The sequence below is a fragment of the Delphinus delphis genome, chromosome 8 (genome assembly GCF_949987515.2).
Source record: "Delphinus delphis chromosome 8, mDelDel1.2, whole genome shotgun sequence".
Lineage (NCBI taxonomy): Eukaryota > Metazoa > Chordata > Mammalia > Artiodactyla > Delphinidae > Delphinus > Delphinus delphis.
The window spans coordinates 10345865-10369189 of record NC_082690.1 but is presented as its reverse complement, the minus strand read 5'-3'; the positions used below and the strand labels follow the sequence as shown (position 1 = coordinate 10369189).

Below are 23325 nucleotides of genomic sequence, written 5' to 3'. Positions count from 1 at the left end.
GCTGGGGGACCGTGGGCAAGTCGCTTGGATGTCTAAGCCTCAGTTCCTTATCTGTACCTCAGGGAGCTGAAATAGATTGTAAGGGCCCTTCCAGTCTCTAGGCTTCTGCAGGTCAGACTCAGCATTACCCCGGAGCTGTACAAATGAGAAGGCCAAGAATTCTGCTCAAAGAATAAACCTCGCTGGTGGGGAGGCCCTCGCCGATCCCAGAAAGGAAAAGTTGAGGCAGGAGCCGCTCCCTCCCTTCCCCAAGGTCACAGTCGCAGAGGTGAGCCGAGTATGGGAGCGAGGCCTCCTCCCAGGAGCCAGATGGGAGGCCCCGGCGTGGAGGAGGGGAAGCCAGGCTCCCACCCCGCTGTTGCGTATTTATAGCCCTGAGCCGGACAGTACAGGAGGGTAGAAAAGGCAGCTCGGAGGAGATGCCAAGGGGGGTTAAGCAGCTGAATCGAATGAGACGTGTAAGTCAGGACCGACTGCCTCTCTCTGTGAGAGGCTTGGCCGGCTTCCCGGGTGCCAGGGTCTGGGAGGTGATGCGCCCTAGCTGTCCCCCGGCCTTTGATGCTTCTCCTTTGTCTGTCGCTCCCTGTGTGCCGTCACTGGCTCCAGGTTTCCTCCAAGCACACGTTTCTCTTCACTCCACACTCTAGACCTTCCTGCAGCCGAAGGCCCAAGCTCCTCTGGTCCTAAAACCAAAGCTAGGAAGCCAGGGGCCTCCTTTTCCCCCTATTTCCTTGGCCGTTTTCCTGCCTAATTCCTTCCAGCTGGCCTTTTGGGCAGGTTACCCGGTTCAAGCCCTGTTTTTACACGTGGGCCTGTGGTCGGGGGCACCGGAGGCTAGGCGCTAAGCGACCCTGGTGGGTCTCCTGGCTCCGGGCACTACACCTCATTCGCGCCTGCCTTGCTGTCTCCAGATGAAGCCTGGAGACCCCGACCTCTCACACCCAATTCCTTCCTCACAAACCCTCCCGAGCAGAGCAGAGCGCCCGGCCGCCAAGCAGGGAGGCCTTGCTGCCCTTCTTGGAGACCCACGGCCGAGCTTCCTTCCTGTCCCTCTACATCAAGTCTAAGCGATCCTAGCCCAGCTCTTACGTGGCAATGATGAGGGTACCAGGGGGAAAAATGGTTTTCTTAGCTGCTTTGCATTGTCTGGGGGAAACGGGCAGGCAGTGACAGTGTGGGGCGGTGGGGACCTCCGTGGTGGGCTCTGTGTTGGGGGCCTGAGGGAGAGGAAGCAGCCCATGGAATGTGCCCGAGGCTGGCAGAGGGGAGGCTCACGCGAGATTCCTGGAAGACAGGTTATGAAGGGGCCAGGCGGCTATATTTTATTATTATTTAGCAAATATTTTAGTAGCCGTGATGTGTCAGGCCCTAAACTACGTGCTAAGGATACAAAGAGAATATGTCGGAGGCCCCTTTGTGTGGATCTTGGTGTAATAAGTGCTACGATACAGGTACGGGGAAGCGAGGCCCTGCGGTGGGGGTGGGGCATCTGGAGACAACTGAGTGCGAAGGATGTGCAGGTGAAGCCCTGGGCTGGGGTTGGAATCACCTGGGGAGCTTTCAACACCCGCCCCTCCCCCCCCCCCCACCCCCGCGCCGAAAGCCCTGGCCACACCCCTGACCAATTAAATTAGAATCGCCGGGGATGGAACCTAGGTACGGATACCGGAACTTGCAAAGTGAAGCCAAGGTGCGGACCACTGGTTTCTGGGATAATTTATGTCTCAGGTTTGCAGGGGAATGGAATGGCTAAATGCATGACTATTGTTGGTTGGTTTTTTTTCAGATTGAGCCTTCTTCACACTTTCTAGGGAGCCATGAGGATTGCTTTCTGGATTTGGGTCTGAGAGGAGCAGGAAAAGGGAGGAGGCAAGGCAGGAAGGGGGAGGGGAGAGGAGAAATTTGGGGCTGTGGCATCTAAGCTCTTAGTGGCATTGTCACAAACCACGCCTCCCTTACTGCCAGGACCTCCTGCAGAATTCCCCCAGTTCCATGTCCGGAGTCTCCAATAACCCCCAGGGGATTGTGGTCCCAGCCTCAGCGCTCCAGCAGGGCAACATCGCCATGACAACTGTCAACTCACAAGTGGTGTCAGGTGTGTGCAGCGGATTGTGGGGAACACCCCTGGGAGGAGGCCGGGTGGCCCTGAGGGAATTCCAGGGTTGGGGGGCAGGGCACTGAACAAAACGTCCTAGGAAATGGGAGAGGTGCCCCCTGCCGAGGGAGGGGCTTCCAGCTGCGTTTCTTGACTAAAGTGTTCTGTAAGCTTATAGATGGTTAGCAAGACCTGATGATGGTGGTTTGGAACAAATTTGGGTCAAAGTCTCATAAGCCCGTCAGAGACCCTTCCGCCAAACACACAGAGAGACTCTATTCTCTGGACCCCATCCCCGTCCCACCCCTCCTCCACAGGGGCTGAATGCCTCCAGAGTAGAGGGTGTTTACACGTGAGTGCCAAGGGCATTGGGAACCCTGCTTGCCCTCACTCCTACCCACCCCTATGGCAGGGGACTCCAAAAGTGGTTGTCTCCTCAGGTGGAGCCTTATACCAGCCGGTTACCATGGTAACCTCCCAGGGTCAGGTGGTCACCCAAGCAATCCCCCAGGGAGCCATCCAGATCCAGAACACACAGGTGAGTGTGTGTGTGCAGTGTAGGTGTGTGCGTATGTGCATGGGTTTGGGGGAGGGCAACCGTGACGCTTTACTGCCTGCTAAGCACTTTACACCGGTAACTCCTTACATCCTCATTAGTCCTCTAAGGAGTATCATTACCCCCGCTTGACAGAAAAGAAGGTGGGTGTTGGAAAGGTTTTATCAACTGGGATTTTGCTGCCTCTCGGGGTTACATCGAGGGATCCTGCACTTCCTATTCCTGGTCTACACTCCGAGCCACTCTGTAGCTCAGTGGGGTAGAGCGTACACAAGGGAGCCAGGGTGGGAGTGAGAAGATCTGAAGTCAGAGGCCCGAGATCTGACATTAACTCTGCCATCTCAGATGAGTCACCTAACCTCTCTGAGCCTCTGAGTTTTTATCCATAGATGAGGGATTGACACCAGCTGCACACTAGCCCCACCAGCCTACGGAGCTGATGTGAGGGCTGACCATGGTAATGGATAGGAAAGCGCTGTGCAGACTTTAATGTACCCCAGGAATGCTAATAACTATTGGATGGTTTACGGCCAATCTCTCTCTCCTGTGCCCTTTGCATGACCCTGTTTCCTCTGTCTCCTCTCTCATCCCCTTCTCCTCCCTCTTCGCCGTCTTCCCTTCTCCCATCCTCTGAGAGGCTGGCGCTGGGTGACAGGAAAGGTAACCTCCCCCGGGCCCTCAGAATGAGTTGGGAAAGGGGACTGGCAGCGAGAGGCTGCTGTCTCTATGGCAACAGGTCCCTAGCCGCTGGCCCGCCAGGCTGCTGATGCTGATTTTTTTTCCACGTGCCCTGAAGGTTAACCTTGACCTCACCTCCCTCCTGGAAAATGAGGATAAGAAGTCCAAGAACAAACGAGGAGTCTTGCCCAAGCATGCCACCAATATAATGCGTTCTTGGCTCTTCCAGCATCTCATGGTGAGTGTGTGTGTGTGTGTTGGGGTGTGGAGTTGCAGCGTGGGGTATGAATAAGCCCTGGGGCACCAGACCATCATCCCTAGATCTGCAGAGGGTGTGGCCTCAAAGAGAGGCCCTCTGATAGGGATACCATCTTCCAGAGGCCAGGGCAGAGGGAGGCTTAAATGGGACCTACAGCTGGGAGTTCCAGTGCTTGCGGCTGCTGCCTCAAAAAAGTGTGACATCGATGAGGGAATGGGGACAGACACATTCTGGAGAGAACGCAGTACTGGGCTAGTGGACAGGGTGGTTTCAGGGACAGGGTGAGATTCCGTGGGAGCCGGGGCTGTGCTTACTGGTTCAGAACCTCCTCCCGCGGTCAGCCATGCTCACCCCTGACCTCTCCCGTGGAAGAAAATGCTGATTCTCCATCAGGACTCTTCTGCTTCCCGAGTCCTCAGTACGGAGGGAAGCAGAGGGTGTGCGTCCATTTCCCTCTGATCAGGGCAGCCAGAGGAGGCACAGACTGGGGAGCCGTGGCTGAGCCCACCCCCCGGAGGAGCCGCCCAGGCAGAAATCCTGGCCTCACGTAACCAGCCGAGCTCAGAAACGCAGAGCAGTTGCTTTCATAGCCTCTTTCGTAAAATGACGACACGGCCTCAGATTTAAGTATAATGTTTATAAAGCAACTGCCCTGTGCCCCTACCATGACGGTAGTTGTGTTTGTGTGCAGTGTAAGTGGCAGCAGACAGGTCTTGACTATCAGAAGTGACTTTAACGCTATTATCACTAGCAACCTCCTAGTATCATTCAAGGACTGGAGCAATAAAGAAAGCCAGTGACTCTGGGCTGAGTGTGTGTGTGTGTGTGTGTGTGTGTGTGTGTGTGTGTGTGTGTGTGTGTGTGTGTGTGTGTGTGTGTGTCTGGGGTGGGGAGGTAGATTCTTCGAGCACAGACGGGCTCCCAGTGGACTGCAAGCTCTTGGCCTGGCATGAGTACTAGACACACAGACAGAAGACAGATACCAAGCTTGGGGCTGTAGATATATTGGTCGGAAAAGTGTGGGGAAGAATCAGGAGTTAGGGGGACTCTTTCTTCAGAGACAAGGAGACAAAGCCAGCGGATCGTGGGAACTAATTAATCAGTCAGTCATCAGCCCTTTATTTGAAAGTGCCTCCAAGAGCCAGGGCGCCCAGGCCCAGGTGGTCCTAGGATCTGGGGATCTTAGGATCTCCTGCCCCCCAGCAGATGGCCAGAACTGCTCTGAGGTGCGGGATGTGGCCTGAGCTCTGCGCTCCCCACCCTCCCCGCCGGCCCTGGGGAATGATGACTCGGGGCCGCCCCAGCGTTTGCTGAGGAAGCACATCTTGAAGGCACAACCTTGGGAGCAAACAATAACCAAATTTGGAGAGAAAGCGCTGGAAGGCTGAGGGTTAAAGCCAGGAAAGGAGGTTGGAGAGACTCCCAGAGCCTAGTGATGAAGCCAGGTGCAGCCTCGGCCTGTTGTTCTGACTCAGTATCTGGAGCTCGCGGTGGGGATGCCCAGGTCTTCTGCCTGTTCTCTCTTCCATGTTGTTAGAGAGCCAGAGGGCTCAGATGGACTTGGTGGCCCTGAGAGCCCAGTGTCTGTGCGAAGCTCCCAGCCCCAGCGCCGGGAAGAGGGCCTCTGTAGGGGAGGTTCTGTCTCTGTGCACTGAGCTGTAACACCCAAGTTGGGGGCACCCAGGCTACCTCCCCGGCCCCAGCCATGGACCTAGAGGAGGCCACGTGTTACGTTGTGTTGCTGTGTAACTGTAGGGCTGTGGGTTTGGTGGAAAGCTTGTGGGCTTTTGAGGCAACCAAACCCAGCTTCACATCTAGTCTTTCCCTCTTCCTCTGTGATCTGGCCACACTCACCTCTTGTGGCGATCGTGACGGAGCAGTGAAATGAGTGCAAAGACCCTAGCACACTGGGGCTTCTTAAATGTTCGTTCCCTCGCTTCTCTTCCTTTCCTTACCCCCATCCTGTGCATGTTTGAAGACTGATGTGAACACACCTACAGCCTTACTTCTGAGGGGAGAAAAGGCAAGTATAGGAGGGAGGGGAGCCTGACGTCCAGGCCAGTGCCCCCCGCTGACTCCTGTCACTTCCGGTGCCTCCCGTACCCAATGGCAACTCACCCCTGAGTTAAGTCTTCAGCCTGAGACAGAGGGTCACACTATCCATCTCTCCTCTGACCTTGGACTCAGTTCATGTCCTGCCTCTCGCCCTGCCCTTCGCCCCCCCGCCCCGCTGAGCCCCCTCAAAGGCTCAGGATCTTTCCCTTCCACTCTACGACCACCTCCACCCGGACGTGGGAAGGCAGAGGAAGGTGGAGGCAGGGAAGAGAGGGTGTAGCAGCTGAGCACAAAGCAGAGGGGAAAGAAGGACCCAGGTTAGAGCTGTAGGAGGGACCTGGAACGATGGCAGGGACTTGCTGAACCGTGTGAGTGAGCCCGTCACCCGCCCCAGGCCCTCTGCAGCGCAGAGTGCACTCAGTGTGGATACTGTCGATAAAGCACTTGACATTGGCAAGTCCTCCCCCACTTAATGCCTTCCCCACAGAGACCATGGAGAGAGGACAAGAGAGTGACCCGTGGGCCTTTAAAGTCAGAACTCAGAACTTCTGGAAGAGGGGGAGGAAGAAGATGGGGAGAAGTCCAGGCTCTAGGGACTTAGCATGACGCAGTTGTCCCCTGCAGGCCAAGGCTGGCTCCCCAGATACAGGTGGGCACACAGTTCCCCTAAACCCCAGCTCAGGAAAAATCCTGTGAAGGCTCTTGGTAACAGGGCGCAGTGGAAGGAAGACAGGCTTTCAAGCCAGACAGGCAGGAGTAGGAATTGCCCACTAGCTGGGCAATCACTTTATTTCTTTGAAAAAGGAGATAATACCCATTTTCCATGGTTGAGAAAACTAAATGAGATAACTTATGTAAAGAGCCATGCCTGATACACAATCACACTCAAGAAATGTGAACTTTCTAGAACAGCAGACCAAGAGCAAGTTTTTGAGGCCAAGGCCCAACATCTGTGAAAGTTATTTAGAGGTGGATGGCTGATCTGTTGTTCTGATCTGTAGTACCTCCTGATTCTCCCATCATTTGACCCTAAGAATACATTGACTAATACTGTTACCTACCTGTTCTGTGTGTATATGTGTGTGTCGAATCTACATGTTGTATATCTCTGACTCAGCTGTAAATTGTTTAAGAATAGAGATCATACATGATACCTCTTCTCTGGGCCCCAAAGCATTGCTTCCCAAAATGGGTACCTTTACAGGATGTAATAGGTGTTGCTCCCAAGAAAGGGTACCCTGATGAAACAGATTTGGGAAAATCTGGTTATACGAAGTTTAGCTTATTTCTTTACCCTTAGTATACTAGGGGGGCATCGTGAATTTGCAAGAGGGGGCATGGCTTGAAGCTTTTCCCAAATATTTGATCACTCTGAGTCACTCTTGTTTTCATTGTTGCTCTGAGAACAAGTCTGAGACTGTAGTTCTTGGAGAACCCCACTCTGTGGCAACATTGTATTAGGCATATAGTAGCTGTTCAGTCTTAGAAAAGGTATGAAAAAGGGCAGATCTCAATATCAGTGATGTTCTCATATCCAGTGCAGGGGAGACAACTAATTTGTTGATTGTTTAATTGGAAAAGTTGATTGAAGAAAGAAACAACCATTAAAAAGATACATTTTATTTTTTTAATTTATTTTATTGAAGTAGAGTTGATTTACGATGTTGTGTTAACTTCTGCTGTACAGCAAAGTGACTCAGTTATATATATATATATGTTTACATTCTTTTTCATATTCTTTTCCATTATGGTTTATCACAGGATATTGAATATAGGTCCCTGTGCTGTACAGTACGACCTCGTTGTTTATCCATCCTATATATACTAGTTTACATCTGCTAACCTGAAACTCCCAATCCTTCCCTCCCACACCCCCATCCCCCTTGGCAACCACAAGTCTGTTCTCTGCATCTGTGAGTCTGTTTCTGTTTCATAGATATATTCATTTGCGTCATATTTGAGATTCCACATACAAGTGATATCGTATGGTATTTGTCTTTCTCTTTCTGACTTACTTCACTTAGTATGATAATTTCTAGTCCGTCCATGTTGCTGCAGATGGCGTTATTTCAGCCGTTTTTATGGCGGACTGGTATTCCATTGTGTGTGTGTGTGTGTGTGTGTGTGTGTGTGTGTGTGTGTGTATACCACATCTTCTTTATCCATTTATCTGCTGATGGACGTTTAGGTTGTGTCCGTGTCTTGGCTATTGTGAATAGTGCTGCTATGAACATAGGGGTACCTGTAAGATACATTTTATTTTGATTTAAAAGACATACATAATATATTTGTTTGCTAATGTTTTGATATAAGGACAAGGTCATTTTCTGATTAAAGTTTGTCATTTTACTTGCACAAACTTCTCCTATAAGATCTATAAATTTCATCTTTATTTAAAATGGAATAAGAACTTTGGCTTTGGGGAAGTAATCTGTCTGCAGGATATTTCTAGATTTTTATTGTGTATCCCAGTCTCTTATACTTGTCTCACCTGGTCTCACTTTTAAGCAAATTTGAGTCTGGAGTCTTTCCAAAGCACTCCGCTTAGTTTTCTTAGCAACAACTCTTGCTTTTTGCACTCATATTTTATTGGTTTACAGAATAAAGTTACATAATTACAGTAACACGTATAACTGGCATAAACTAGTCAACACAAACACTGCTGACTTTCTGACAAGCACATAAATTGGCTAATGAACATTCTACAGAGTAATCTATTCATCTCAAGCCGTCAGGATACTGCAGACAGCAGTTCTAATGGTTGACAGCAGAAAGGGAGAGCGTGGTATAATCTGTAGACTTGTTTAATAGAGATCGGTTGTTAGAACTTCTATTGTAGATGCTGGTTTTCCTGTTTTCTTCTTTCCCTCAGGCAGAAGTTAGTATTCTTTGATTCCTTTTGCCCTGTGTCCGAGGCTTCTTGTCATTTCCACTGTTCTGGGGCACTAGCAGCTATAGAAATGTATTCAGATGACAGCATGCTCCTGAGATGGAGGCTAAACCCCGGAGCCTTTTTGCTGTTAGGCTGCGGTGAGACTGGAATGGTTTCATCCATCAGTTCCTTGCTTCTGGGTCCCTGAAGAATCCAGTGAGATTTTCTTGCTACTGCATTTTGGCTGAAAGCAGCTAAACTCCTGCTGGAAGCAGTCATTCCGTTACAAATCCAGATAGGGTGAGAAACCCTGGCAGAGGGTCCTCTCCGTGGAGGAGAGAGGGAGGGGCGCAGCTCAGCCCCCGCTTCTGCCCTCATCCCCTCTTGTCCAGATCCCAGCCTCCCCATGTCCTGCCTGGGTGATTCTGCCTATTTCCGTCAAAAATGTGCCTGTTCTCTGTGCTGCTGTTACCCAAGCACAGGAGCAAGTTTACAGAGTATTTTCTGAGGGTGGGGGGAGCCTAGAGAAGAAACCAAGCCCCAGCGGCCCTGCCACCATCAGAGGAGCCCCTCCTCCCTTAGCTACTTCTGTGCGCCGGGGTGTGGGCCAAGCATTTTCCTGCATCATCTCGTTTCACCCGCCCAGCCGGCGGGTGAAATGATCCTCATTTTACCAATAACAAAACTAGGCTCCATGAAGGTAACGCATTCCCCAAGGTCCCGCAGGATTTGAACCCAGGTCAGCGTGGCTTGAGCCTCTAACGTCTCACCCACTAGGCTGTTACTGCCTCTGCATTGACGCAAGAAACCACAGCATCTCTCAGCTCCCATGGAAAGTCTAGGTAAAGCAAAGGGGGACCCCGACCCTCAGCGGAGGCCCAGAGCCCCATCCTGGGACAGCTGCAGGATTTTGATAGCCGGGCCCTAGTTTTAGATACAGTGAGGCTGTCTTACTGTCTCATCCCTCCTCTTCCTTCCGTATCCATCACATCCACAAGCCCGGCACGCATCCAGCCAGGGTCACAGTTGCGCTCTGCTTGCAGCCATCTCACCCCTGCCCCACAGAGCTGAGGACCTTGCTCCAGGGCCCTCGTATAAACTCGGCTATAGTCACAAAAGCTGAGTGCACAGAAACACCAGGGGCCTTCTCTGTTTGATTCTTTCGGTATTGAAATATAACTCACATGCCATAAAATTCACTCTTTTTAACTGTACAATTCAGAGGTTTCAAGTATATTTACAAAGCTCTGCGATCATTACCACTATCTCATTCCAGACTATTTCATCACCCTGGAAAGAAACCCTGTACCCATTAGCCGTCCCTCCCCTGCCTCTAGAAGCCAGCGATCTACTTTCTGTCTAGATGGGTTTGCCTGTTTTGGGTAATTCACGTGAAGGAAATCGTACGATATGGAGTCTTTTGTGACTGACTTCTTCCATTTAGCGTGATGTGTTCAGGGTTCATCCGTATTGTACCCTATAGCAGTGCTTCCTTCCTGTGTATGACTGAACAGTGTCCCATTGTGTAGATAGACCACATTTTGTTTATCCGTTCATCAGTTTGTGGACACTTGGGTGGTTTCAACTTTTGGGCCTTGAGTGATACTGCTACACACATGCGTGTACACCCCACGATTCTGAGCCCGTCCTTATCTGTGAGATTCCTTGTCAGATTGCCAGCTATCCTCACCCACAGGGCTAGAGCCTCACATGCTGGGCTCATCCCTGCTGGGAGAAACAGGGTTGCCGCACACCCAGGTACAGTGTGTGCCCTGCACAAGGGCTCCCAGCCGGGGAAGGCTTGTGGAGGTGAGATCCGGTTGGTTGCCTCTGCGCCTTGGTGTTGCTTTCAGTCACTCAGCAAACGTTCTTGCCCCCTTCCCTGTGCCTAGCATTGTATTAAGCTCTGAAGGAAGCATGCATCCATCCCTGTCAGAGGCCCATGTACAGGCTTCATCGACAGCTGACTTAGAACAGTGGTGGCTCTTACAACAGCGACAGTCTATGGAAAGGGCATGGTACTCGGAGGCAGGATCTAGATTTGAGTCTCACTGCCCCCTCTTCGTAGCCAGCAGGGTGCGGTGAATTGCTTAACCTCATGAAGCCTCAGTTTCCTCTGCTGTAAAATGGGAATCACGATACCCAGCTAGAATAAGATGATGGATGTGAAGGTACTTTGTCCTGATACTGACACAGCTGCTGCTACAAATACCCCCCGTCTCCCTCCAGGAATCCCCACCATCTGCCCTGCCTTGGAAAACGCTGAGAGAAAGCTTGACACTTCTAGAGAATCTGTGGAGGAAAGTAGGAAACATTGAAAAGCAAGAAAATGGCCTAGGGAGACTGAACCATTCTTGTTCCAGAATATTTTGTCTACTACTTTTTCCTTTAACTTCATCACCTTATCTGAAATCTCACTCATCAGAGACCCACTTAAAATGAGCCAATCCTTGTCAAAATACCTACAGCGAGGCCCTGAGGCCATCACTCCTTCACAGCTTAGGTATGAATTCATCCAAAAGCTTGGTCTTCTACACCCACTCAGCTAAGATCACTTTCATGGGAAGAGTGCCAGTGCCTATTATTGGTAGAAGATGAGATTAGAACATTTTTAAACACAGCATTCTGAGGAGGTAAGCCAGACTGGGGTGCCAGAGGAAAGGTTCCTAGCAATTGTTTTCAACCTCTTCTAGGTCCTTGACCCTTCTGAGAATCTGGTGAAAGCTTTATCTCCATCATCATGAACATAGTTGCAGGGCATTTGACCGTGAAGCCCTAGAGGCCAGAGGCCTCCAGTTCAGGAAGCTGACTGTAGGATAACATGAAGACCCGGGGATTAGTGAGAGGGGTGCTGGGAAGAGTCAGCAAGGCACCAAAAAGGGAGAAGCTGACAAAGTCTGTGCTCTCCAGTCTCAGCGTTTACCCAGGTCTAGTTCTGTTCCCTGAAAGTAGGGGAAGATCTCTTGTTTGTTCTTCCTGAATCCGGGGGGGCTTCTCTCCACCAGAACACAGATCTTTAACTGAACTGTCCACTAAAACCTAAGCTTCAGGTAGGAGACATGATTTCGGCTGATCAATGAATCGGGGGAATAAATCATACATGTACTATGAGCGGTCAACCCGTGATGTAATCCAGTGCTGTTACACAAACACACACGCAAGGGGCTGGGGAAGAGATGACTCGATAGAGGTGGGGGGCTTGCCCATCTTGCTGGTCAGACACATCCAGCATAGTGTGTCCAGGACTGAGCATCAGATATCAAAAGGTCCTTCGACGAGTTGTGTCCAGAGAACGGCAGCTAGGATGGGGAAATGTCTGTTCAAATGATTCCGACAGGAAACGTGTCACATGATGAATGGTTAAAGGCTGGGGATGTTTGGTCTGTAGAAAAGGTTAGTTCCTTTAGGGCAGCCTGGTACAGTAGAAGGAACAAGGCTTTGGAGGCAGACAGACCCGAGATTGAGCCCTGCTCCATTTCTTACTGACTATATGACCTTGAGCGGGTCAATTAACTTCTCTGATGTCAATTTCCTCTTCATAAAATGGAGATAATAATACCTACCTATGGTGAATATCAACAATACGTTAAAAAGCGCAGTAGCTGACAGAGGTGGAATGGCTGTGGTTAAAGACACAGGGGGTGTGGGTCCCAGCTCTGCCATGTACCCCCCATATAACCTGGGGCCAGCGTTTAATGCCTCTGGGCTCAGTTTTCTCATGTGCAGAAGGTACCCCCTCCCCATCCCCCTTCCCCCACAAATATGCTTGAAACCATCAGTTGTGGGAATAGCACCGTTAATACGTAGGCAGCCTGATACAAGCTAGAATTCCCCCACCCTCTCCTACCCATCTTCACACCCACAAACACACACAAAGGGAATGGTGACAAGTACCAGTTACCCCCTAGGGTCCTATGATCATTCAACGAAGACATACTGAACGCTCGGCATGGGCCAGGCGTTTTCCTCGGCACCAGTGAGGTGGGGATGAAAAGACAGGTGTGGACCCTTTTCTCAAACATTGCAGCCTGTCTGGTTGGGGTGAAAAACAACAGATCATCCTTGTAGTGTGTGGAATCCTGGATAGGGTGAGGGCTCAGAGCTCATGGAGGGGGACCTAAGGGGTTGGGAGCAGGTTAAGAAGGACCAATCTTGCTGCCATGAGAAGGATGGATTGAAGAAGCCAGAGGGAGGGAGAGTGGTTTTGTAATTGCAGGAGGGTGAAGAACAAGAAGGCAGTAGATTTTTACAATGAGAAACTATACGGCAATGAACATGCATGTGATTGTTACATGGAACAGCCATAAGTGGATCTCACACCATACTGTGGAGTGAAATACTACATGCTACATGATTCCATTTATATAGAGTCCCAGACCAGGCAAAACTAAACCATAATGGTTAGGGATGTAACATAGATAGTAAAACTATAAGGAAAAGCAAAAAAAGTGATTACCATAAACATCAGGTTATCTTTGGGGAGGATATCTTTGGAGGTATGTGATTGGGAGGGGGCAGAAAAGGGGCTGCTGGGGTGCTGGTAGAAGTCTAGTTTTTGACCTGGCAGGTGGTCACATGGGTGTTTGTGATACTACACCAAGCTATGCATTTCAGTTCTTTGTGCTTTTCTGTGTGTGCACAACTGTAAGTGGGGAGGGGAGTTGAAAAGAGAGAGAAATGGAAGAGTGGGACATATAAGCAAGGGCAGCTACAGCAGGAAAGGGAGGGTCCTTGGGTGACTTGTGTGCCCCTCTCCACCCCAAACTGCTGTAGCATCTCTGAAGTCAGGGTGTGCCCGCGTCTTCGATGTGATGAAATGTGGTTGTTTCAGGGCCCCTCACCATCCTGGCTGCCTCCCTCCGGCTGGTCTCTGGCCCTTCTAGAGCAGCGGCCACGCTGTGAAGCTGTGGCCGCAGCAGATCACGTGCCCACAGTTGGTCAGGAGCGAGAAGGGGAGGAGGGTGTGGTTGACCCCAGTGCAGGAAAGTGGGAAAGCCAGCTCCAGGCGGCCCCTGCTCCAGCGGCAGCTCCGACTCACACCTGCAGGCCGCTGCTTCCCACGCGCTGTGTCGCTCCGGGACGTGGCCGGCCTCCTGCGGGTCTTCCTGGGCTAGGAGGTGGGTGCACCATCTTGGGTGGGCTTTGAGTGAAAGGCGTGGCCAGGGGCCCATGGGCCAGCCTGGCTGCGCTGCTTTCAGACCCGGGACCCTAGGGGGAACCCATAGTTCAGACTGAGAGATGCCTTCAACTCCATTTTAGCCCAGAAGAGACTTGAGTTCCAGGGCCAAAAGGGAGGTGTCAGGGACAGAGTTTGGTCAGACGTCAGAGGAGCTTCCCGATGCCAACTGTGGTGTCGTGAAACGCCTACTCAGTATAAATCCTGCAGTTCCCTTCCCCAGAGACTAAATATTCAGCGATACCGTGTCTGGGAGGCTTCACCATGTGGTGCAGAGTGAGTCAGTGCAGCGCACATGCTTTGCCTGCATCATTCATTCAATCACCCCCGAAGTCCAGGGAGTAGCCACCATCCTCATATTTCTATTTTAAGCCCAGGAAACTGAGGATGGCATACGTCAAACAATGAATCGCCAGGAGGGCCACACGGCTGGTTAAGTGGTGGGTGCAGGACACAACCTCTGCAAAGGCCATGCTCTTAACCACCAGGCAGCACTGCCCAGCCCCCTGAGGCTCCCCGCTGGCCCTGAAAAGGAGCTGGAATTTTCTGGTCCATTCTCTGTCCCTCCTAGAGGGCTGCTGCCTGTGCCCTTCCCTCCCGACTCCAGAGGAGCCCCTCCAAACTGTGATCAGAGAGCAGCTGCCGCAGCCTGATGGCTCAGCACCGTCTCGCTGGATACCTCTCCCCGTCCCTGGCCTCGAGCCCTTCCGATCGCGCTAAAAGTAGCACTGACCAAATCGAGGGCTGTCCAGGGGCCAGGACTATTTTGACTCTGTCCTCAGGAATCATCTGGTGTGAGGCGTAGACGAGCTGGACTGCTCCCATGAGCACCCAGACGTGGTGCCAGGAACGTTCTGGCGACACACCTGTCCCCAAGGCCGTGCCCGATGCAGCCACTCACCCCATGGCCTCCACCGCATGCCTCACGGGACACTGGTCCCAGGAGCGATGGGTGGTGGGACTTGCCCCCCAGGAGGATAAGGGCTTTGTATCCCTACCATAAGAGAACAACCAGCCAGTTTCAGAGTCCCTGCCTCTCCTCCCTCTCCAGTAATTGGGAACACATTAATCTGTGGATTGATGACATCCACTCAGAGTGGCGGCCCGCACGCGAAGCCTCCTTGGAGACAGCAGCAAATGTTATCTGGGTGGCGCTGAAGCATTTCCTTCTCTGGAGGTTTCTAATGATGGACGAGATTTGCATCTGACTGACTTGACTCTAAGTCCCAGTCCAAAGCCCCTGTCTGGAAGGCCCAGGTCCTCCTTTACTGGGATGGCTTGGCCATTCTTCAAAATCCAGTTGAAGTCCCTCCTCCCTAGGGAAGGCTCCCCTGACTTCTCTTACCACCCGACAGGTACTTACACACTACGTTTTCTTCTTTTTTTTTTTTTTTTTTGCCTCCAGAATCTGAGCTCTTTACTAAAACAGTTTACAGACTGCAGTGCTGAAGACACACTACCTTTTAATAGAGGCTTTTTCCTTTGCCTGTAGCCTTGCCCTCTAAGCTGCGAGCTCTATGGCCAGGTATCGTTCACTTGCGGCCACCTCCGAGGTAGCAGCTTCCCAGCATTTGTGGTTGATGAACCGGCGCAGTCGGCAAGGCTCAGGGAACAAGTCAGCCATCTCCTTCTTGTGCTGGTTCACTCATCTGTTTCATACACAACACTGAATATCCACTCTGCCTGTTACTGGTCTGGACACTGGAGATGCAATGTCTAATAAGACTGGGTCCCTGCCTGAGAGCAACTCCCAGGATAGGGGGGAGATATCTATCACCGTATAGCGGGCTAAAGGCAATTATTCAAGTGCAGCAGGCAGTGACTAACTTTGCCCCGGGGAGCTGGGGGGAAAGGCCTCTCAGAGGACTTGACCTGTGAAAGGTCTTTGCAGAAGCTCAGAAACGTACGCAGTGGAAAAGTGGGAGAAAGCTTTCCAGCAGAGGGAACAGCATGTGCAAAAGCATGGAGGTATGAAGGGCCTAGTGGGGCCCGGGAAGGCCGAAAGGTTACTATATTTTTGCTGTGTTCTCAGACCGGTTGCCTTGGATGACGGGGAGGCTGCTCGGCTCCCATCAGGGCCGCTGAGCTTGGAGCTCCACGGGGCAGGGGAGGAGGGCTCGGCCACCACCCCCCCCGAGGGTGTCAGATGCACGGAGCCCCTGGGAGGCTACGGTCTCCTCCCCACCTCCCTGGGCTCCTTCCCAGTTAGATGAAATTGGCTCCTATGACACCGACGTGCTTTCCTTCTTGTTAGAATCTTAATATTATATGGATCACGAGTCCCGGCTGCCCTGGTGTTGTGATCAGGGTCAGAAGTGTGAATTAAAACAACACACGACCCTGATTGCTTCAGTCGAGGGACATTGAGGACACCGAAGAGGTTCCTTTCCTTTGTCACTGATAATGAGAGTTCTGTGGGGGTTGTTGATCTCTAGCTCATCCCTTAGAGAGCTTTAAGCACCTTGCCAACATTGTCCAACAGTAATACGAAGAGCGATCTCTTATTGAGCACTTTACAAGTATAATTTCTTTTAATCATTAGATGACTTTATCATGTGGGGTTAAGTGATGTGCCTGAGATCTCACAGCTCTTCATGATAGAGCCAGAATCTGAGCCCTGGTCTTCAGGACTTTGGAAAGCCCAAGCACCACTATCTCAATAAGGGGATGATTCTGACCTGAGGACAGCTTGGCCCTCTACCCTGAGAGCTCCCGAACCTCCCCTAGCTGCCAGGGCAAGGCTCTGACCCATTCAGACGCTCATCACACCTATATTGCAAGCCTGCTGGGTGCCAGGTGTTATGCAGAAGCCTGGGAAAGACACACAGACACATAGACCCAGACATCATGGGGCTCACCACCCAGTGGGATCCAGAAGGTCCCCTAACCCTCTGCCACCCCAAACTTTCCCAGTCTTTAATGTGACCTATTCAGCCTCCCCAGCGCTTTGGCCAACACCCACTTCTCCTAAGCTTCTCCGGTGCTTGTTATCCAAACCCCAGCACCCACCGCCTTGTTTCTTTTGCTCAGCAGCCATTTGTACTTCGGGTCCATGTGGCGGGTGCTGGGGATACATTAATAAGAGCTGGTCTCTGCCCTCATGAAACATGATCCGAGAGAGAGACAAACGTGTAATCAGTGCAGGACTGAAGGCCCTGCCCCACGTCCTCACTCACCCCCACAAAGACACTGACTTCGTCTCACAAAGTGGCAGCATGAAGTGATGGGGGCAGCCCGGACCAACGTCAGAACTGAGTTCTGACGGGGAGTTCTGAACTGAGTTCTGGGGGACAGTGGAGATAGTCCTTCAGTTTCTTCACCTAACCTGCCTCTTACCAAGTTTTACCGATATGCTTTATGAAGTGAAATTAAGTGCATGAAAGCATTTCATAGGCTACAAAGTATTACACAAGTCGTAGTTATCATTATATTTATCTTCCGTCTCCTAGGATGCCTGCATGAATCTGCACCCGTAGTAGATATTCAGTAAATGTCAGTTAGTTTAAATTAAATGGATTCGTTCACCCGTTTACCACCTTCTGAGAGTCCTGTGGGCTCTTGAGGCCATTGTCAATCGTAATATTGATAATGCCTGACCTGCCTGTTTGGGGGTGGACCAAGTGAGAATGCGACACTGCTTTGGAAGCGATCAGTATTGAACTGTACCAACCCTTGGGAAACCACTTGGTCCTCCACCATGGGGGGCTGGGCTCAGGGCAGGTAGCCCTCCTCAGGCACAGAGCAGCCTCCCTCCAAGCCCTTGGCCATTCTTTCTGGGGAACATTACACTTTCCCCTTTTTGGGCTTCCAAACCCCTGGGGCTACCTGGCCTGCGATGCTGCCTGTGTTGTGGGCACGGTCTCTAGGGGGACCAGGCCACCACGGGCCCACCCCTCACTAGCCCTTCACCTCTCATTTCAGCACCCCTACCCCACGGAGGATGAGAAGAGGCAGATCGCAGCCCAGACAAACCTCACCCTCCTGCAAGTGAATAACTGGTGAGTTAGTATCGCCTGCCCAGAGGCTCTCAGAGCCAGGGGCCACTTGATGGGCAGGGGAATGCATAGCAGGGGAAAGAGGCTAGAGTGCCCAGCCTGGCCTCAGTCTCAACCTGGCGACCATGCCAGCCATCGCATGTGGGCTGGAAGCAGATATCCGGAATCAACACCTATAGCTTCATCTGCAGCTTCTCAGCGCCCTCTCCTGGGAAACTGTGTCAGGAACATCACTGGGAGCTTCTTGCCTTCTTGCAGAAAACCCAGCCCCACCTGCACTACGGACACACAGGGGTGCCTGCATCCCACGACCCGAGGCCACCGGTGGTCATCTGGTCTACTCACCACCCGTGTAAAAAGAGCTCAGGCTGAAACGCTCTGCAGGGCTGGGAGCAGGAAGAATAGGGAGGAGCTGGCAGTCCTCACCCCACAGGGCTCCCGTGCCCCCTCCTCTGTGGCCGCCTGGGGTGTCATAGAAACCTCAGAGGGCAAGTTCTGGCTGGATGGGAGCAGACCCTTGGCCCTCTGGAGAGAGGTCAGGTCAGAGGTTAGTGCCTTTGACTGGGGGGCTCTTCCTTCCTCTGTTCAGTCCTGACCGGTCTGGAGCAGAGATTCCTGACCCTTCTCACGCATTCGTCCCACGCTGGTTCGTGGTCCCCAAGCCCCCTGGTGACGTCACGAGCTCCTCGGTGCCCAGGGCTCATCACAGCTATGCTTCCACACCCTAGACCAGACCCGGGTCTGTTCCGTACAAGGACCAGCTTCTCAGAGTCTGGAAGCAGCTTAGCGCTCTCTGCACACACATGCACACGTGTGCATACACGTGCACACAGACACGCACACGTGTGCATGCACACGTGTGCACACACCCACACACAGACACACGTACCTGCGCACACATGCTCCCGCCCCCCTGGTGGTGACTAACCCGTCTCCATCTTACCCCTGGGCAGGTTCATCAACGCCCGGAGGCGCATCTTGCAGCCCATGCTTGACGCCAGCAACCCTGACCCCGCCCCCAAAGCCAAGAAAATCAAGTCGCAGCACCGGCCCACCCAAAGATTCTGGCCCAACTCCATTGCTGCAGGGGTGCTGCAGCAGCAGGGTGGTGCCCCGGGGACAAACCCCGATGGTAAGAGCTGGGGCTGAGGGTACTGCAGATGGGGGCGGGGAGCTGGTCGGGAGGGGCTCCTGGAGTTCCTATGGGCGCAGCTGTGCACAGAGTCAGGGGCTGATAGTCTACACGCTTGAGTGGCCGTGTCAGCTCTGTCACAATGGGTATCCCTACCTGATCCCCATCAAACGATGTATGTCAGCCTGAAAGAAGAGGATTTTTTTTTTTTTTTTGCGTATACTTTAACAAGCCAAAAGCAATCTCACAGAGACGAGTGGGAGTCAGCTGGTGGTCATCTGAGTCAGTGGCTCCTCAGCAGAGTCCCCCCTCCTCAGTCCCACACCCACCTGAAGTTCCTCAGCACCAGTGTCCGCACAGTTCCCCAAGAGCCAGGGCCATCTATAAATACCGAAGCAGGCAGCTGGCTTGCGAACGGAAGCCAGCAAGAGCATTGTTTTCCCAGCTTCTCCATCACACCCTTCGTATACACGTTTCTAATTGCCGGTCGCCTGGTGCACAATGAATAATTCAATGAGCCACGAGCCAGACAACGTTTTATAGCTTAGCATGTGAAGCTAGCTCTGTGTGGGAAGTGGAGTGGAGGTGTACACGTGTGCAGGCGTACCTTCATGTCTACGTGCATTTATATGACTGGGTACCAGTTCTGTGTGGTGGGCAATAGTCTTATGGGGTAGAGTAGAAATCAACAGATTTTGAGCTTGACCAAGCAGGGAGAGAATCCCAGCTATATCATGCCTGACTGTGTCATTCTGAGCTAATGACTCAACTGTCTGAGACTGTTCCCTCCTCTTGAGGATGGGGGTGATGACACCTACTTACAGAATTCTTCGAAAGGCAACAGTGTTTGACATACTTACACAGAAGATGCTCAGGAAGTGGTACCCAGGAGCGCTGCTGCTTGGGGTGGGGCAGGGAGCGGCTGACAGGGGAACGGACGGGAGACTTCGCGCCAGGGGACTGTCTAGCGTAGGAGCTCACCACTGAAGCCCCTGGCTTTCCTGGGCCTGACCCTTGCCTTCTTCTCCCACATAGGTTCCATCAACCTGGACAACCTGCAGTCCCTGTCCTCAGACAATGCCACCATGGCCATGCAGCAGGCTATGATGGCCGCACACGACGACTCACTGGATGGGACAGAAGAAGAGGATGAGGATGAGATGGAAGAGGAAGAGGAAGAGGAGCTGGAGGACGAGGCCGACGAGCTGCAGACAACGAATGTCAGCGACCTGGGCTTGGAGCACAGTGACTCCCTGGAGTAGCCGGGCAGCCCAGGTGGCACTGATCACCGAGCAGGAGTGTCGTCAGGAGGGCTTCAGGCTCGGGGGGGAGGAGACACGGGCAGGCAGCCCCGAGGAAGTTGGACCCTGGCTTCCCAAAATCAGTAGCTGGAGGAAATGCAGAGGAAACACCTGTTCCTTCCCAACCACCAAGCTTCCACCAGTACCCTGGCCCCACTTCCCTAGAGCTGCAGAGGACTCCGTTTGGCGGGGCCAGTCGAGCAGCCTGGACAGAAAGGCGGGAGTGAGATCTGGACTCACTGAATCCCTGAGGACAGATGGCACCCACGCCCCCAAACCCCCGCCACCGAAGGACTTGAGTTGTGTACAAGCCCTGCGCCGTGAGGTGGATCAGTGCTGTTCACAGAGTGAGCGTTTGCCAGGGAACAGAGTTAGGAGGAAAGGGAGAGACAAAGGGGGTCTGCGTTCCACCTCCAGAGGGCTGTTAGCTCCTCTGAGAGACGTTCAAGGGCAGGAGGGAGCCTCAACGTATAATCCATGGCTGGAGGAGGGGAACGGCCTGAGGCGTCGCATCCGGCAGACCAGGGTGGGACCTGGACTCCTGGAGCTCCTCTCAGCCCTCCATGGCCCTGTCTCTGGGTACAGGCAGCCGTGGACTTGGGAGAGAGGGATGGGAGCCACCGGAGCTGCCTTCTCTCTCTCCTGGAAATCAGTGGTAAGCTGGTGGGCTCATTTATAGGAGGTAAAGTGGAGTCCCTTCACCTGGGTTGGCTCCAGGACCCAAGGAGATGGCAGAACCTGGGCTAGGAGCCAGATCAAGGTGACTTTGGGGACCACAGCGATCCCCAGCGGTCACAGAACTCAGCTCCTGTAACAGCAGGACAGCGGTGTCTTATCCCAGATGTTCCAGCCCTCAGATGGAGCTCCCCAGACGTTCCACCCCCTCCAGGGGCCATCAGAGAGGGTGGAGCCAGGTTAGCTTGGAATCTGTCCACCCTCCCTGTCCCTCACTGCTGTCCCCCTGCTCCCAGGCCGGCTCCACCAGCCTTCATCCTCTCGTCTTCACTCTGTCCTTCAGAGGAGGCAGAAGAAACAGTGGAAAGAAGCATCCAGCCCAGTGGGAAGCCAGGGGTTGGAGAAGGTGCTACGTCCCTCTTCTCATCAATATCCAAAGTGTGGAGGAGGTGCCCCACCCCCCGCCTCACTGTTCTACACGCCATCACTTACACAGCACTGGAGGAACTGGGGCTCCACCAGGAGGAGGAATCTTCCCACCATCTGCCCCACACACACCCTCCCACCCCAACATCCAGTCCCCCGGGGTTGGCACCCCATCCTCCCGTTCCCTCCCACCCCTATGGCTGTGAATGACGGGACTGATCCCACGTGTGTTTTCCATTGAAGTTAATTTAATGGACTTGCAAATTCATTTGTCAGTCGTGCGTTGGCCATCTCCATCAGTGGCAGGATGTGAGTGGCTGCCTGGCTCAACTCAAGGGCCCCCGCGGGGCCCCCTAAGGAGGAGCAAAAGGATGGTGGCTTTCCTGAGGTCTCCCTGAAATGAATGTATTTCTTCCCCCAAAAGAGCTGATATTTAATGTTTTAATAAGGATTTTTGAGAAACAAATAACCTTATTTATAATCTGGGTGATCCAATCATTTTTTACTCCCTTTTGATGCCATAGGTAGAGGAAAGTCTAGCTTTTTTGGCGTGAGACTTTTGCAACGTGAAGTGGGATAAAATACATTTCCTGTTCTGGTTCACTTTTCTTGTTCACATGCACACTCTTCCACTTATCACTTTGGACAGGCATCCCACCCCAGCACAGGCACACCTGCACACATGTGCCCACACATCCTCCTCCCAGCCCCCTCCACCTGCCTAATTAATGTTATGCAACCTCTTCTGATGTATCCACCAAACCAGTACTGAATGTGGCCGAGTTTTCAGTAAACCTTATTACCTACCATAATTCTGGCACGCGATTCTCTTTTTCTGTGATTAGGGGTTAGGGGGACCCTGGACCAGAGAAAATTTGGAGGCCTCAGCATACTCCTTGTTGACCTGAATACCCATGAAAGGACCAAGGAAGAAGGCTTTCTGGGTGTCCTCAGTTTACCTCTCTGGGGAGGACGACGGCCAAGTTCAGTACACTCAGCGCAGACGTGTCTGCTCCAAGACAAAAAGATGAAGGAGGGCAGACAGGAGGAGGCTCTGCACTGCCCTCTCCTGGCAGGCTGCCCCCATAGCAGGGGAGCTCTTCCAACACACTCTACCCTCAAAGCCCCTTGCTTTTCCGACCTCCATCCAAGCTGGGGCCACCACTGCCCCTCCCCCAGCCCTCACATGCCCTATCCCTCAGGTGAAAGGTCCCGGGAATCAGGAAGGAGAGGCAGTCTTGACTGCCACATTGAATCCAGGAGCTGTGTCCAGAGCGTAGCCTGCCCTTTGAACCCCATAATTCAGCACTCTATTCCCTAGGGCGGGAAGAAAGTTAGAGGCAGCTATCTCCCCAACTAAGTGAGAGGCAGTCTTTCATGTTACTTTCAAGCTAGAGGTTTCCTTATCTGGGCCCTGTACTGGGGTATCGGTTTAGAAGCAGGAGGGAGGGTTCCTTGTTCCCGTTCAAAAAGGCTGCAGAGTTCACGCTTACCCGTGGACACCCTCTGGCCAGGCTGAAGATGGGAAAGGGAGTGATTCCACAGGCAAAACGGATCTCCACGCAGCGTGGATAGCGGTCCCCTGGGTCACCGCCCTCCCAGAGCCCAGCCCCCAGTCACACCTGGAGATTCTGCAAACACAGCAGAGACGCCACCCCTGGGCAGTGAAAAAAGTCTCAAGAGCCACAGGACGGTGATACCTGAAACCTCACCTTCCAGAACCAGGAAGACAGCTTTCAAAGCAGTGATTTCCAAGGAACACAGTCTTAAAAGATATGCTATCCAAAAAAAAAAAAAAAAAATTCCACAGCCTAATTAGTCTAGGATGAACTGCATATCATATTTTGATAGAGGAGTTTCATAATGTGCATTAGTGCATTAAAGCCTCTGAGAAGTCCTGCAGGAAAGAAACCTGTCTCTGTTTAACATGTTCCCCAAATTTATCTTTTTTTTTTCAAGTAATGTCTATTCAATTATACTAGTTACACACAAAACACATTTTAGGAAACACTACTCTCAGAAATTACAGTGGCCTACCCCAGCCTCTCCCACCCCTTCCTAAGTGTTTCTCTCAAGTTCCACCATCTTTTACACAATGCTTCTAA

At 52.3% G+C, this 23325-nt stretch overlaps 1 protein-coding gene across 3 annotated transcripts in view; it reads left to right on the top strand.

The window, feature by feature from the left end:
* The window catches only part of PKNOX2 (PBX/knotted 1 homeobox 2), a 255102-nt gene extending 232162 nt beyond the window's left edge, over window positions 1-22940 (top strand). For 2 of the 3 annotated variants that reach the window (XM_060017724.1, XM_060017723.1), the window contains 6 exons: window positions 1966-2095; window positions 2536-2633; window positions 3448-3567; window positions 17613-17689; window positions 18640-18818; window positions 19854-22940. In XM_060017724.1, coding sequence (XP_059873707.1) covers window positions 1966-2095; window positions 2536-2633; window positions 3448-3567; window positions 17613-17689; window positions 18640-18818; window positions 19854-20080 — 831 coding nt within the window. In that variant the 3' untranslated portion in view covers window positions 20081-22940. The remainder of the gene's footprint in view (window positions 1-1965; window positions 2096-2535; window positions 2634-3447; window positions 3568-17612; window positions 17690-18639; window positions 18819-19853) is intronic. The other variant, XM_060017725.1, reaches the window with a different exon arrangement.
* Window positions 22941-23325: the final 385 nt, after the last annotated feature.